Source organism: Ostrinia nubilalis, chromosome 12, assembly GCF_963855985.1.
Source record: "Ostrinia nubilalis chromosome 12, ilOstNubi1.1, whole genome shotgun sequence".
NCBI classification, from domain to species: Eukaryota; Metazoa; Arthropoda; class Insecta; order Lepidoptera; family Crambidae; genus Ostrinia; species Ostrinia nubilalis.
In genome coordinates this window covers 8,278,008-8,295,930 of record NC_087099.1, presented here as the reverse complement: position 1 = coordinate 8,295,930, position 17,923 = coordinate 8,278,008, and the positions used below count along the sequence as shown (strand labels likewise).

Here is a 17,923-nt window from a genome sequence, read left to right as displayed (position 1 = left end):
TAATTACTCAAACACCTCTTTATCCCTGACATTAAGACACCCAAACCCCTTTTACGGGCTGTAAAAACCAATGGTTTCATTTAATTTGAATTTTAAGAATGCGAAAATCCTGTAAATCACTCGGACAGGCATCTTTATAAGCCGAGACCAGAGAAAGTCTCAAGCCATAAAATTTTATAGCTCAAAGGAGGTTGTTGATAAGATAACTTTTTCAAGATTATACTTTTAAGACCACCATTTTGCTTTATATGCCGTGCTTTCAGACTTCTTGATTTCAATCAGTTGTTCCAAAAGAGGCCACGCCAAAAGCAAGACAGCCAGTGCTTTAAGCCAGTACCTACTTTTAAAGAGGAGGTTTTTCCATAATATTCGGAAGTTTAGGTCTTTAAAAAACTTGCGTACATGAACATAGAGCATCATCATTGTACTTTGTATAATTAGAATGAAAATGCAAGCAATTCTTCTGTAGTCAGGATCTATACAGCTACCGTAAATTAAACGCAACGAATGAAGGCTTAATCAGTCCTAGGGGAAAGGTTAGCTTTCACTGGGTTCACTTTGTAATTAATCAGAAGAAAATAGGCGAAAGTTAAGTATAAACTTCCATCTAGTGCAAAGTGTATGACGGTGATGACATACAAAATTATTTGTTACCTTTGTTATATATTCACGACGGCTTTAAGAGACCTTTCACGAAAAATATCACGTTGGGATATTCAACGATCTCATTTATGATTGAATACTAAAAAGTATTGTTGTTATTTATTCATAATTCGTAAGAGTATCATGTTCTGTGACATTGAAAGCTTCTTAGGAAAACACCACTGAGATTTGTTGGCAAATTTTGTCGTCTCCAGATTTCCTGGCTGCTTGAATGGAACCCAAGAACAATGAGTGTAAATCTGAGGATGGTAATGATGAATCACCGCAATGCTTTGTTTTACTGTATGGAATCGTTTAGGGATATTACAGCCTCCCTTAATCAATCTTAACGTATTGTTCGGAAGTTTTCTTGCGGAATGCTTGTAAGAAATTACGTTTTCGGCTATCTTCATCTTGTGAGACGATTATAGTTTGATCTATATAAGTTATATTATCTACTTCACCAAGTTATGAGTTTAGTATCCTTGTTCCACATTTAACGTTGTCACATAATAGGTATCTCATTATCATGTTTTTGGAATAGCCGTTAAAATCATATGAAAATAAGTCCACTCCTGGCGGTTGGTGGAACGAGCCAATTGCATTTCAGCGAGCTGCAATTGCAAAGAAATAATACACCTATTTGTATGTAAAACAGCGTTGAACGACTGTTTTCACTTTAAAGTGGCATATTATGATGATCGTACTATCTATAGCAATGAGAATCACCTCCCGAACATACTGAGATCCAGAGATTTTAAATAAGTTTTATTATATATTAACAAGTTATTAAATTCGAAAGCGTGATTTTTTGGCTGGATTCTCCTTAGAGATTGACACGGTGTTTGTTATAGCTACATTTTTAACCCTCGGATGAATTATTCCAGAGCATTGTTGATTTCTAGGATTTACAAACAAACGAACATCAAGGCCCTTAGTCTCAGTACACGTGCATTCAAAAACTTACTGCCACTATTGCTAACTTGGAGTTTCAATCAAGTGGGATACAACGGACTCCGACATGCTTCAACTATGAAACTATGCAGCACACGTCAAATGAAACTCAATAACGTTACGTGCAAAACAGATCGATAGTTATTCAATTTTTCACAAAACATAAAACCAGTTTTATGGCGATTACGTGGGAAAGTTTAAAAGTATGAATTTTATATTGCTTCGACTGAGTAGAGCGTAAAATATTATGTGATTTTTGTCCAAATATTCTTTCTCTATTCTATTTTGGGACACGCTAAAATAACTAAAAATATGAATAAGTACCTAACCAGAAACCTCGCAGGACTAGATAACTGACATAATATGCAACAACATTTATTTTAATCTACGACTTTTTCCCCGATGTTTACAATTTAGGATTCATATTATAAATACCCCAATCACGTCATTACTACGGAATTCGACATGCTTCAACTACGAAATTATTTAACAGACGTCAGAGAAATTAAATTACAGTATGGATGCAAAACAGATCGATTACAATTTCCATGAACAGGTCGCTCGTGCAATGATTAAGTAGCTTTTGTGTACAAATATATTATTCAGCTGCAGATGAATGCTCAGTCGAGCACAAATGAGCACCATTGTATGAAGCAGTGCCCACCATTAAGGTATATCTGCCAATTGCGCTCACGTTTATCACAGAAAATCAAAGTATTTTGTCTGAGAATATTAAGGTGGGTGTCTGCGTGACGTGAATGGACAAGATCAGTATTTGAGGAAGTATAAATATTATCAAAGTGGTACAGATAGAAAGATGAATGGAAAGGAAAAAGTTTGACAGCATGGGCATGGCATCTGTGATGAGTCGAAATGGAAGCAAGGTCGCCGAAAGTGATGAATTATGTTTGTATGTATGAAAGACGGTGAGTGTGGGGGAAAGGGACAATCGATAGGAAATGGAAGTTTTGTGTGAGGAGGATATGACTGAAAGGGGATTTTATGAATCGATGACGGCTGACGTATTTATGGAGAAAGGGAAATCATGCTTTGCCTGTGCCATGCTATGAAAATAAGGAAATTGCAGGCAGATTATGATGGTAGTATTATGTAGTAGAGTATATTATGCCATAGACTTTGACATAATATCCAATCCTTCCTCTTGAATATTCTATTTATTGATAAAAACAACATGACAATCCGTTCTATAGTTTCTGAGTTTATCATGAACAGAAAGACAAATAGACGAGGCGAGGACTTTGTTATAAAATAAGTAGGAGTGTAGTGATAAATATAAAACATTTATTGCAAGCCACATCACTTTCTTAGTAGCTAGTGCGATATCTAATGAACATAAGTCATATCTCCCACATTATTTATGTTTATTGGTCTGTTTGTTTTACCGGATCATTAATTCTTAGACACACAGGAAGTGCTATGCTATCATAACAATTATAGTCGTGATACTATTTTGTTACTAATAAATAGCTGTCTTGCTCGTGTGCGTACATTGCAAATAAGTAATATTTATTTTTGAACATTTTCCTGTGTAATTAGCAATTAATAAATAAAACATTGCAATTTTAACTGTAATTTGTAGAAGCTAATAAAATAAAATAATATAAATTTCATTCATCGTCATTTATTATTATTGTACCTGTTAATTATTGTATTTTTCTTAAGTAGAAAAGTAAATTAGGTACCTACTTACTCGGTATGCCCATACCGAGGATATGACTGGCAGCAGTCTTCTAAAATTCGAACAGCAAGAGACTGGAATTCGCTGCATGCTGCTGTCTTTTCTGAACACTATAATCCAGGATTTTTCAAGGCGATAGTGAATAGGCACTTACAAGGCAGATATGTAGGTACCATCCTAGAATGCATCTCACTAAACACCAGGTGCGATTGTGGTCAAATACCTGCTTTGTCATGCATAAAAAAAACTTGGATTAGTTTTAAAATAACTATAAATATTTCTTGCTTCAGTACAACAAAATATTGGTATGGTCCATTTCGGAACTCTAGCAATAACATGCGAGTAGTAATATGTAGCTACACGATCGGTAAGTGCTTTCTGAAAGCCTTTGATAATTAGTGCTCAGTATCAAATACTGTTACTTTTCCTAGTATTTATTTGTTTTGCGCGACGATTAAGATTCAATGTAGATATCTACGTAGGTAAAAGATTATAGTGCGGTAATTGTTCAAATAATTTCATTGTTTACAGTATATTTTTTTTACTTAAAATAAGCGGATTACAATTTCAATATAGGCACTGTAGGTGTGTTTGAATGTGAATAAAATTTCAATGAAGTCATCAAAATAAAAGCTTGTAAAATAAGTAAGAATAAGTAATGTAAAAACTTATTTATTTTGTTAGTCTTTCTGTAGCATGTCTGTATAAATGACATAGGTGTGTGCTTGCTCAATACCCTATAGGAGACGCGCCAAAGGATTACACCCAAGATACTGATCTATGTTCTGGTAGCAGAGATTAGTCTATGCTATAAGTCAGGGTATTCTCTAATTAAGATCGTCCAGGCTGAGGTTACGTAATCCACGAGGTAAACAAGACTATCGTGTTCAAAGTGATGAAGGAAACGGGCTTTAGACTATTTTAAACTACCCTGACTAGCAGATTCATATAAAAATAAAGAAGAAATACACAGCGCAGTTTATTGTCTAAATGAACAAAGCTATTGTGTGAGCTTGAACTTACGACCTCTGGCATAGTAGCCGAGTTCAACCTCATAATAACATCTCCAAATCTGTATTTATCGGTACGAAATTTCCAAAATAAAGTAACTTTTACTCTACCCACCTTTGCATTAAGTAATTCTTACTGTTTAATGCCTTTATTTACAAGCAATAATAACGCATTAAACAATTATTTGTTCACTGGGGTATTATTGATTTACTGAACACCGCTTCCACATAAACATCATAATTTTTTTTATTAATGGTATCAAAGAGCGTGAGTTTTAATCGTTATTGAACTAAGTACTCGTAGCAGGTTTAAATACTGAATTCACTGAGCAATTAATGTTTATTCAACGTTGAACAGCTTATAACTAATAACATAAACTGAAACTGCTCATAAATTAAAATTTACGATATAAATTATATTTCAGAGTATATTCTGGGGCTGTAAGAACCAGCAATATTGCTTTTTGTAGCCTTTAGTATCTGGAGACAAGTTTCTAATCAAAATGTCCCTGTGGAAACGACGTTCAACGTTTTGCTGCAACTTTTTACGCTGAAAGTGTTATAAAAAGGGGTCTGTAAAAGATAAAGTTGGTCCCTACTGGCAGTTCAGAAGGATCAAAGGACTGATAAATCTTTTCTTTTCTGTAAATTGACATTGAATCTCGTAGCAACCGACAGTACTGATGATTTTCACATATTGAGTTTGATAAAATAAATCTAAAATCCAATACCGACTATTAGATTTGTTATATAAGCGAACCATAATTTTAATGTTTAGGCATTTCAGTAAAGTAAGGTTTCCCAACAAAGAAAGCATTCAAATATTGTAGAAGGTGAACTAATTCTTTGGGCGCGCGCCTGGCACAGAAAACTTTCTGTTTTTTTCGCCTGATTTCAATTTTGAAAGCAATTGAAATTCTTTTCTCATAAGCTTGTTTATGTTAAAGGTTAACAATACGTTTAGATACCTGTTGTTGAGGAAATAGGTACTAAATCATAATGCAATCGGAAGCAGGGAGAAGTATTAATTTAATATCCTAAATGCCAACAATAAAGCTGTCAACGAAAATTAAGAATTGATGTTTTCTACATTTAAAATATCGTTTGTCTTTTTCACGGCCGTTTCCATTTCCGCTGTCCCGATTGATCGTTAACAGAAACTTTTACAATTTTCCCCAGTGATTGCTTTAATTACAGTTCCGAATTTGAATGTGCGCAATCCGGCTAAAACTGTGATCTGATCTTCTAAGGAAGGTGTAATGTGATATAAAACAGAAATGAGATAAAAAAATGCCCGTTTTCACCATCGATCCCTAATTTTTAAGTGACCCCTATGAAAACAAAATGCCTGTTATTTGTTACCATAGGGGTCACTTAAAAATTAGGGATTAATGGTGAAAACGGGCGACTCGCAATGGAGAGATATAGGTAACAAATATCCAATTTTGTTACTGTAGCAGTGGACATGTAGAGTTACGATACAAAATAGTAAATAATTAATTATACAGTGTGAGTCACGTTAAAGTGTACATATGAAAATAGATGAAACTAGACCTATTTTTATCGACAAAAAAGAGGTCAAAAAATTTTTGAGATTTTTTTTTAATTTTTTATAGAATTTTTTTTCTTCTAATTACTTATTGTAAAGAAAACGTAATAACTTTTAAACTAAGCGGTATATCCTGATAAAATAAAAACAGTAATAATGCTAAATAACAGGCAATACTAAAAAAATACATAAAATACATAAAAAAGGCCAACAAATAATAAAAAATTAAACTTTTTGAAAAAAATCTGCTTTTAAATTCGTGTTTTTTAGGTTATTTGATAAATTTCTCCAAAAAATGCCCCTATAACCGGTGGTTTTTATTACTTTGTATTATTCTCTATCGTATTATCTTCGTAAAACCAAAAATCGCATGTCTCTATCCCTATTACAACATTTGCTATTTCTTTACAATAAGTAATTGGAAGAAAAAAATTCTATAAAAAATTTAAAAAAAATCTCAAAAATTTTTTGACCTCTTTTTTGTCGATAAAAATAGGTCTAGTTTCATCTATTTTCATATGTACACTTTAACGTGACTCACACTGTAGAAGAAACGACTGAAATCGAAATAAATTCCTAAAAGAACATTTAATAAACAAAACTGTTCACGTGTAAAATAAATAACTAAATAATGAACAATTCAAAGATAACTGTTATGTTCATGAATTCAATGAGTTGAGCTATGTTAATGAAGTGAAAATAATGGAGAAGGTTGCGTATTGTTTTGAAATAAGTAAATAAACATGCTGTCATGAAGTCTGGTGTGCGATGCGGTTTATCTGTATACGGTTTTTGCACAAAGAGAAAATGCACGTTTTAATCAAATTTAAAGAAAAACAATCTTTATTATTAAATTGCTTGTTTTGATATTAACAAGGCTGAGATTATGAATCTGAATACAAAAATCTATGTTCATAACAAAGGGTTTTATTTCAAAAAGCGAAAAGAATTCCAAGAAATTTCAATCAATATTTTCTTTTCAGATTTCGTATCTACTTCCGGGTGGTATTATGTTTCTGTTGGGCAACAAAGTCGGCGACACCGAACGACTTGAAGAAATTAGAAATGAACAAATCATTTTCAGGTAAGCACCTTTTGTCCTAAAATAACTGTATTCGACAATCGAAAAAGGTTTAAACACACTTACATCCACAAAGAAGCTTTTTAAGATACAATTAAAGCAATTTGCAAGGAATTTTGTCATTGAGCCTAAAATTACAATTTTATTGTAAGAAGTCTTTGCCTATTTCGTAACGTAAATTATTTTGGTCGAGAGGCGATTAACTTTTGTATGGAAGAATTTTTCCAACGGTTTTCAGGGAAATAATTAAAAGTCCTGCCTTAAAAACAAAATATGTAATGGTGTTCTGACACGATTACGCTTAGGGGCTAATTTAAAGGGTAAGGGGTAAAAAACGGCACCATACTCATGTATTAATCATCAAAGGAAATTATTTTAGATAGCAACGTGAAATTTTTACAATTTCAATTCCACTGTTTGTACGGTATTTGTTTTCGTATTCATTAAAACATTCTCCTCCGCAAATATTACATAAATGGAGCGGATGGGTATTATAACCAAAGCTCTATTTTTTTACTTTAAACCTAAAAGAATTGTGGAAAGTGACATGATTTTATTTTTGATTTAATATAATATTGAAGGTAAATTGCATATAATATACTTAAATAAATTTTTATTAATACAATAACAAAATAATTAAATTAATTTTCAATTAAAATTAATCCCCCACTCGATTCTGCTATAACTTATATTTAATTGACTCCTAGTGAAATGTAAGGCACTAAACTTGTTCTACATTAAAAAGTTTCGAAGACATTATCACGTCATGAATGCTGTAGTTATAGTTGCTAGTAACTTTATACATTTGTAAGCTTCATTCAACGTAGTACAGTTTATGCAATATCTGCCAATATTACTTAAACCTAAGCTTAACTACATATTATCGCTTTGAGAATTTGGTTAAATTGTTTTCGATGACCTATATAAGTTCTGTAGTACACATACTAAAGGAATTTAAGGGATTTATGAGGGGAATATAGCCCATAATATGAAGAAGACAAAAAACGTTTTGTAAATATTGGGAAACATTAAAAATTGAAGCAGAAACCTTTCGCTTCCCTGTCAATATTTTTTTGCGAAAAGAAGGTCGTTAGTTTTAATGAGCATCCATAAATTTTCCAGGTATACTGTCTTCTTAGAAAAGTACCCTACTCGGCGTAGGTTTATTAGAACGTGGGATGTTTATTTGCATATTTTATAAACCTGCATTTATCCACCAAGTCAAGACTATACAGGGTGTGAAAAAAGTACGTGCCATATTCAAGGGATGGTTCAAAATCGAGTCGAAATAGCTTTTTTTAAATACAACGTACATACCATAGAGAAGAGTCCACTATATTTACTCCCTTGAATTTGGCTAATCCTTTTTCTACATCATTATAGAAAGACTTCAATTTATACTTACCGATAACTCCACGTCAATTTTCCTCACATAAAATGCGGCAGATCTCCCCAAATGTCATCCGAATTTGCGTCACTCGTATTATTTAGATTTCCAAATGCGTATTCATCTCACTCCGAAAGACACGGGCTTGACGTGAAAATGCGTCGCTGCGTCGCGTTCTATATCGAACGTGTCTATTTCGCGGAGTAGTGGGACTTTAAGGATAATAAATAGACACCGGAGGGGTGCAAAGGGAGGGATTAAAAGCTCTCTGCGTACTAATGTATCCCGAACATTGTTTAGCTATGTACACAAATGATTAACTTTTATTTTAATTTTCTTGCCTAAACATCGTTCTACTTTGATTCGGTTAGCACCCAAAACAAAATCTTATTCGAATTTTTGTTCTTAACAATAAATTGTTTGGTTACTAACTTGTATTTTACCCTGTTCAAAATTTCTCAAACCTGTTTTATGTTAAAGAGGGGCAACAGCAGGCAACTTAGCAATTTGGCCTGAAGAAGCAGCAATAAATAAGTTTTGCTCTGGGCAACTCATATTTTATTATTTTGTGTTGGAACAGTATTTTCGCAAAGTTTGTGTTAATACTAAATCTGTGCTCGGCAAGTAAATCACTATGGATATTTATAATTTCATACCTTTCCAGCCTCAAGTAAAATTCAATAAATTACAATAATACGTATCACTTGATATTTGATGTTAGTCATTTAACACTATATTGTATTTCGCAAGTGTAATATTGTTCCTGTAAAAAATTAAAATCGAAACGAGTGAAGCCAAGGGAAAAAACTATTTAGAATATACATAAATCAGAAACAAGAGATACAACTTTTTACACGCACGCCCTTGACGAAGTTATACAAAAGACCGAACTTTTCCGGCTCTAGGTAAAGATAGTCAGATTTCGGGAGCGGGGTGGAAGCTTTTTAAAAAGGATTATATTTAATTAAACTAAGTGATCACGTCCTCGCCGAGTTGGAGGCGATTTAATAATGATTTAATATTGTGGCCGATCGCAGTCGTCCAGTACGGTGTTTACAATTTAGTTCTGCTGACACATCTCTTATGTGAATAACAATTCTACGAATGCTTACACTGTAGAGTGGAAAGTGATGACTTATCTTGTTTAGTCTAGAGCAGAGGGAGCTGACGGATGCATAACTCCTCCCTCCCTAAGTGAGAAATTATCGGAAGTTTCATTTTTATGAGTATTCCGATAATTTCGTTTACATAAAATTTCTACATGTTTGCGGAAGGCAATTAACACAATTAACATAAAAAGAATCAAAACTAATACAAATGTAAAGTATGTAAAATAAGAAGTGTCTGTTTCATTTTCACTAGCACTGATTGCTGCACTGTGTTTCAGGGCGTATGACATGTATTTGATTTCATCCAAATTGATTCCATGCATATTGAGTGCGCGTGCACCGGATAGCGTTGCGTTTACAGGTAGCTCGGGTAGGTGAATCACCGGTATGTGTTCTACGATGTCTGATGAAATGTAGAGTCGATGGTGGATCTGCAGGCCATGGATTTCCAGGTCACAAGGCTCATCGATGGTGATGATGTACGTGCCGAAGACTGACTGCTTACTGACTTCGCTGTCGCAGTGTTTGGTCAGCGTGGCTTTCAGTCTGCTGTACAGAATCCAGTTGTTCGCGTTGAGCTGCTGGAGTTTTACTTCTTCCAGCTGGATCTGGTGCTGCTTGCAGGAGGTAAGGTCCTTACTGAACCTCATCAGCTGTTCCACGCAGGTAGGCTCGTTATGTAGAGCCTGGTTGTCCGTAGAGCACAGGAAGCGATCGCCGGCGGCAAGCGGGCGACACGGTGTTACGATCGGTAAGTATTTCAAACCCTTCGCCAAAAGGTAAGGAAATTTGGGGAAAATGGAAAGCGTAACGTTTTGGGATTCTTGGAATATAGGAAGTGAGTATATCTTATAATAATTGTAAGTATAATTATCTATCAATGGTATTTCTAAAATAAATGTTATCTGATCCTGTTTCATATAAGATTTTACACAAATAGTTTCTTCTAAATTTAACAAATTACTTTCCGTAGGCTGGTAAACTAAATTGGCAGAGTTTGAAATTAACTTTAAATGATACAATAATTCTGTAGAGTTTACAATTGCTTGGTGTAAAATGGATACTCTACTTAATGCTAATGCTGTTTCTATTTCACTTAATCTTATAAATATTGTACGGAAACTACTTATGAATATGTTATACACTCCTAGTATGTATGTAGAAAAAGTCCAATCGTTTTGTGTGGACGTTATGTTTTGCAATAGGCTTTCAACTCGTTTCAAGCGTTCATCAATAATAATAGAGTTGTTATTTATTTGCTCTGAAATATTTATGAAACTGTCGAACATTTTTGAGACCAGGGTAATTTTCTTAGATATTATAACTTGATTATTACTCAATTGAGAAGTCAACTTATCATATTTAAGTGCATCATCGTGGTCAAGGTTTCCTGTAATTAACTTTATAAGAGATCCTAATGGATTAATAAGGCCTCGCTTATAGCGTTGCTGTGGTACTAATTGCCTGTTTTTTTCTAATGTTATGTCGCGGATGAAATCAGTGTGATATTTATTATTGATAAATTCATGATAATATGGATTGTTATAATCGATTAAAGTGTCTAATTGCCTGTAACTATTGGTTAAACTAACAAGATCGGAGTAAATTCCTTTTAAGTTGATTACTTTAATAATTGTCCAAAAATCTGTTTGCAAAAATGCTTGTCCTTGTTTTACCGGTAGAATGCCTGGATTATCTTTAATTGGTTGCAGTTGAAGGGCCAGCGCCTGCGTCCCTATCATCAGCAGAAGGCACCACCTGCGGAGGGCGTTTTATGTTTTTAATAGGCACTTTGGTAGTCCTATCACCTACTTTAATTGGTAAGATGTTTCGCTTGGCTTTGCCTACAACCTTTGCTTTTACATAACGTGGTTTGTCTTTGCTTTTACGCTTATTTACGTCTTTTGCAAATATTATGTTTCCTTCGGAAAACTCTATATCTGTTTCACCACCTTTCTTTTCCCTAATGGTTTCCTTTTTGGCTGTCGTTTTCTGAGCTATGTATTTATATAAGTGCTTTGTACGTTTCGCATGATCTTGAACTAATTGCTGATAATATTGCTTTTCGAAATTGATTCTAAATGGACTATCTGAATCTGTATGACCAAAAACTACCTCAAATGGTGTTAACTCAGTTACAGAGTGGATGGTGTGGTTATATGCCATTACTGAATATGTCATAACTGATGCGGCATCTGTACATCGTCTTTCGTATTTAGCCAATCTATAGATCTCTATAATTGTCGAGTGAAAGCGTTCGATAAGTCCCATAGAATTAGGGTTATTTGGGGTTCCGATGTGAAGTTCAACTTTATGTAAATTTAGAAATTCTTTCATGAGTTCGTTATTAAATTCGGTTCCTGGATCTGAGCTTATACGTTTTGGAATTCCGTAGAATGAGAAATATTTCATAAGTGCTCTAGTAACGTCTGATGTTGATTTACTTGGTATCTCTATTGCTTGTCCTAATTTGCTGAAGGCGTCAATTAGGGTTAAATATGTGATTCCTTCAATACTGAAGAGATCAATGAAAATTTCCTGAAATGGGGAATCTTGAGTTTTAGTTAATTGCAAAAATGGTTTTATGGGTTTCCTATCGTATTTCATTTTACGGCAGGCTTCGCAAGCGTTAATGATTGCGGAAACTGTTTGTTGCATGTTAGGCCAAAAATGATTTCTACGAATTCTAATCAATGTTTCCTTAATACCACGGTGGCATGTTTTTCCTTCATGGTATTGGATAACTATTGCTTTTTGTTCACCCTCGTCTTCTATGTAATTTACCCGTTCTGTACACTCGTAAAACTGAACTGCATCTTTCTTAAAAAGTTTAATAATTACGTCTGTGAAAATTCGTCTAAGTTGATCTCATTCAAAATAAATGAAATACTTTGTTTTAGGTTTGATATATTCTTTTAAAAACTGTTTTACTAATTCTGCATTATTATCAGGTAAATGTACTTCAAGAACCTTTTGTTTATCGCGCGAAAGGTTTTTGACTGAAAGTTCATTATCGAATCGTTCAAAGACTAATATTTGATTAGGTTTGTTATCGATTGCTTCGTTTAAGATTGGGATGCCTTGTGATTCGGTATCCTTTGCGGAATGAATAGTTTGTGAGTTATTTGATTGTTCATCGACACAGTCTGAATTATTTGAAGACGGAATCGGATATTCTGAACCTAATTGTCTACTTCCTTCTGAGGATGTAGAGTCGGAAATTACTATTGTACTTCCTGATGATAATTTTTCTATTTTCTTTACAACTTTATCAACATGTTTTTGAATACGTTTTTCCTTTTTGCTAACATTTACTTTCATGGACTGATTATCTGAATCGAGAGCATTTACTTTTATGCGGGATAACGCGTCTGCGTTTGTGTTTTGTTTCCCGTTTTTGTACACGATATCGAAATCGTAATCCTGTAAGCGTAAACGCCATCGAGTTAATTTGCTGTTTGGATCCTTTAGCGAGTTAAGCCATGCCAAAGGTCTGTGATCTGTGTAAATGACAAATTTACGACCATAGAGATAAGGTCTGAAGTGTTTTACAGCCCATACAATAGCAAGTAATTCGCGTTCGATTGTACTGTATCGAGCTTCAGTATCACTAAGTGTGCGGCTAGCATACGCTATGGGTTTATCTTTGCCTACTTGTCCTTGTGAGAGTACTGCGCCCAATGCTACATTCGATGCGTCTGTTGTTAATATGAATTGCTTGTCATAGTCTGGGTATTGTAATAATGGGGCATGTGTAAGTAATTCCTTACATTTGTTAAATGCGTCTGTATATTCCTGATTTATTACGATTTTATTTCGTTTCTTTAAACATGACGTTAATGGTTTTGTAACTTTAGCAAAGTCTTTAATAAAGCGCCTGTAATATCCTACAAGTCCTAAAAAGCTCTTTATTTCTGTGGTCGTTTTCGGAATTGGGTAATTTAATACAGCGTCAATTTTATCATCATTAGGTTTAAGACCGTTTTTCGTGATGGTGTGTCCTAGGTAAAGCACTTCCTTACGAAGGAACTCGGATTTATCAAGTTGAATTTTAAGGTTTGTGGCTCTAAGTCTGTCGAAAATTGATTTTAGATGTTCCAGGTGTTGATCTAAGCTGCTGGAATACACAATTATGTCATCAAGGTAAACCATGCAATGGAGTCCTTGTAGACCTCTAAGTATATTATCCATAGTTCTTTGGAATGTTGCCGGAGCTGTTTTAAGGCCAAAGGGCATTCTGAGAAACTCATAATGACCGTTTTGTGTGCTGAAGGCAGTTTTTTGTCTGTCGGATTTTTCTACCTCAATCTGATGATATCCGCTAGCTAAATCAATCGTGCTGAAGTAAACGCTTTTCCCTAATTTATCAAATAAGTCATTAATGTTTGGTAATGGGTATTTGTCGTCGATCGTTATGTCGTTCAAACGTCTGTAGTCGATAACCATTCTGTATTTTGTTTCACCAGATGCGTCCATTTTTTTTGGCACTAGGTGAACTGGTGCACTCCAAGGAGAGTGGGATTCCTGGATTACATTATCTTTTAACATTTTTTCTACTTGTTTAGTAATTTCAGCTTGCTGAGCTGGGGCCTGTCTGTATGGCTTTACGTGGATTGGATCCTCATTTTTTGTCCTTATCTGATGTTTAATTTTGTTTGTGAATGTTAATGGAAGTTGATCGCAATAAAATATGTCTTTATATTTATGACAAAGGCTGTAAATTTTTTCACGCTCTTCGTCGTTTGTGTGGTCTAATCGTAACTTTACCAAATTCTCTTCAAGCAAATTGTCAATTTCGATGTCATTCATGTTTTGTGTCGTGTTAACTTGAATGTCAGTCAATTCGAATTTATTAACTTTAAATGGGCAAGTGATTTTATAACTGATTGGTCTGTCTAAAGTGTTTTGAATAATCGTGGATGCGTATCCGTTGCGACAGTTAACGATTGCACTAGGCATTCTAACGCCGTCTGTAAATTCTCTGTAATTTAGAATAGCGTCACCTGAATATTGGTCAACAGGTAACTTTACGCGTTTTTCTGAACGTGGAGGTAAATTAATAACGTAATTAAGGTTGTTATTAATTATCGGAATACATGCTGTTTTAGTCCTAAGGACCCTGTTTTTCAAATCAATTAATGCTTCTAATTGTTCTAACAAATCATTTCCAATAAGACCATCGTATCTTTTGTCTACATCATACAAATAAAATTTGTGGTGTTTGTCACTGTTAAATGTTGGTAAAAGGGGGATTTCCATAGTTTCATCGTGAATACTCGACGAATGTGTACTCACAACTTGGAACGGTTCATTTCTTATGAATTCACTGAAATACTGATAGCCAATACGCGGACTGAAGAACGAACGCATGCTGCCAGTGTCGATCATCATGCGAGCATCCAGTTCCGGTAGGTAAATATATGGTAATGTTAATTCCGGATCGCAATTAATGTTTATCTGTTCTGTTCTTTGATGGAGGCTGTTTCGTGAAAATCCTGTTGGAATTCAGTTTCCTGGGTTTCCTCGGGAATTTCCTCGAAATCAGGGTAATACTGTTCGCTGTACATGTTATTATATTCGTCTATAGGGTATTCACAATAATATTGATCGTAATACGACTGTTCTGCTTCGTCGTAGTTCAGATCATTTAAGTTTGTTTCATTTACGTTGTTTGGTTTTGTAGCCGTACGCATAGACACGTCGGTCAGCTGCATACGTGGCGGCTGGACTTGTTGGGCTTGCTGAGCACCGAACTGTGGCTTATGGCCGAATTGAGGCGGCTTGTAACCGAATTGCTGAGGAGGATGTCTATAGCCAAACTGCTGGGGCGGTCTATATCCGAACTGCTGTGGAGGCCTGTAGCCGAACTGCTGCGGCGGCCTGAAACCTGGTTGATGCGGAGGCTTGAAGTAGCCGAATTGTTGTAAAGGTTTATTTCCATATTGCTGGAAGGGTTTGTAGCCTTGATTAGGCGGAAGGCCAAATTTAAATTGTGGAGGAATTATCGGTTTGAAAGCATTAGAGCTGACAAAATGAGGCTGATTGCCTGAAAATTTCTGTTGAGTTGGCGTAAACGAATTGTTAGGTTTGGGTTGCGAATGCATTTTGCTTCGCATGTTATATTGGTCCATAAAGTTTACTTCCTCGAGCACAATCGAGAGGGCGGCTTCCAAAGTGGACGGTGCCTTTAGTCTCACAATGCGCACAAGGTTTTCTGGTAAATTATAGAGAAACACGTTTAACGCGGTGTTGTTGTATATGGTGATTTTGGCGTGACGGATTGACTCGTCTGCTATGGTGTTTACTTTGGATATAAGCATTGACCTGGTTGATTGCACGCGGTTGCAAAAGTCTGTGTACGATTCATTCGATCTGATTTTTAGTGATTCTAATTCGATATTAATACATGCCTCACTACGCGGGTCTCCAAAATGTTGTGTCAGAATTTCTTTAAGTTCCGACCAGTTTGTTAAATTTTCTTGTTCTGATAACAGTGCTGCTGCATTTTCTGTAAGGCGGCTAGTGATAGCGTGGTACACGTATAAATCTTGCTCAACCCCACCTCTATATCTCGATATAACATACTCACATTTTTTAAGGAACAAATTTAGATGTTTTTTGTCACCATTAAAAAATGGAATTAATCTGAGCATCTCGTTGGGTATTGGCGTGATTTGTACGGATTCGATTTGTGGTGAAGCCATTTTACTGAATTTAAATTTATTAATTAATATGCGCCAGTCAGAATTTGTAACAGTACTTTACACAATATTCACAATTAAAATACACGTAGTGATTACCGTGTAAAACACACAATAAAATACACAATAAAATACACAGTAAAAATAAGAGTAGTTCTTAATTTAATTGTTCAATTTCGAGAGACAATTAACTTAACAACTTTAATAATTTTTACTTTACACAATAAACTTATTTAATTTAATTCAATATTCAATTTATTTACTTTATTTCACTTTATTTACTTTATTTCAATTTATTTACTTTATTTCAATTTATTTACTTTATTTCAATTAATTTACTTTATTTCAATTTATTTACTTTATTTCAATTAATTTTCTTTACTTTGTTTCAATATTTAATTCACTTAAATCTAAACGAAAAGTGTTAACGATAAAGTTTTATGACGAAAACACAAAATGCGATACCCTGGGAGAAGTTCTATCCCGGAGTAGCAATATTTCCCTACGATTTAAAAAGCATGAAAATTACACAGAGGATAAGGAGTGGAAGGATTGGCGAAAAGTTCTACTCACCAACCGACCGTTCTCTGCATACTCGTTCCACCCGTACTTCGATGACAAATTTATTTGGTTCGGCGGATTTATTAGTTTCCCGTAGTATCACGAATTTAAACGGCGGATTTTGACACCAATCGCGTAAACTTTAGGAAAACTTGCAGCAATAAATCCGAACGGCTGCGCCAGTCAGATTTCGGGAGCGGGGTGGAAGCTTTTTAAAAAGGATTATATTTAATTAAACTAAGTGATCACGTCCTCGCCGAGTTGGAGGCGATTTAATAATGATTTAATATTGTGGCCGATCGCAGTCGTCTAGTACGGTGTTTACAATTTAGTTCTGCTGACACATCTCTTATGTGAATAACAATTCTACGAATGCTTACACTGTAGAGTGGAAAGTGATGACTTATCTTGTTTAGTCTAGAGCAGAGGGAGCTGACGGATGCATAACTAGATTGTGTGCTTCATCTTAGAAAAGTTGCTGAATAGCTCTTGTACCTATGTTTTATGTAAGGCGAGCTGGCCCAGATATACTTCTCAAGTATCGCTATCTGTTATTGCCACTAATTTTTTTTTATCATTATTTACTATTTTATTATTCGAATGTCTTTTTATTTTCCTTACAAAGAAGATGGCTGTAAATTCATAAAAAATACGTGACTCCGCGGTCGTTCTAAACGTTTAAACTTCTTGTTTACCAGGCGCTTTTAAGGCCCCATAAAACGCAGAATGTATTAGATATCTCTTTCATGAGAAGAGATTAAGGACATAAAACTGTGCTCATCAAAAGGCAGGGTGCCTGGAGGTCATATTAAGTTAACCATTAAATAATAACATATTATGAAGACATCGTAAAACTAACTCTATTAAAAAGATACATGGATAAAAAATGATACCTACAGCTATAAATATCAAATAAGTATTCTACTAATGCCAATACTCATGCTGAAAGAGCTTATCCCTACTATATCAGATCTTCGTTATACGTGAGACTCACTTTTCCGTTGGGAAATCCAGTAAGGATTTTCCCGATTACAGTAGTACGCAGCCCTGTAATATCGAACTTCAACATTTGTAGGCTGTAATTGTCTCACTTCCATAAATAGATATTACTTTCAAAAGTAATAGCGTCTTCGTAGAATTACTTATCTGACTTAGCTTAGATTAAAAGTGAGCTCCAACTTAATTTTTCTTTTCATTTCATGACAGCTGTCGTCTCAAGCTTTTGTGTGG

The 17,923-nt window shown here is 34.7% G+C and overlaps 1 protein-coding gene and 1 long non-coding RNA gene across 3 annotated transcripts in view; one reads left to right on the top strand and one right to left on the bottom strand.

Annotated features, from left to right (window-relative positions):
- LOC135076891 (tachykinin-like peptides receptor 86C) overlaps positions 1-17,923 on the top strand; it is an 87,747-nt gene that overhangs the window by 46,643 nt on the left and 23,181 nt on the right. For both annotated transcript variants that reach the window (XM_063971402.1, XM_063971403.1), the window contains exon 8: positions 6,838-6,938. In XM_063971402.1, the coding sequence (XP_063827472.1) occupies positions 6,838-6,938 (101 nt within the window). The remainder of the gene's footprint in view (positions 1-6,837; positions 6,939-17,923) is intronic.
- LOC135076890 (uncharacterized) lies at positions 9,300-16,964 on the bottom strand. Its single transcript, XR_010258345.1, has 2 exons — positions 16,706-16,964; positions 9,300-11,189 (listed from the first exon to the last, which is right to left on the bottom strand). It is a non-coding gene; the product is annotated as an uncharacterized LOC135076890 (long non-coding RNA).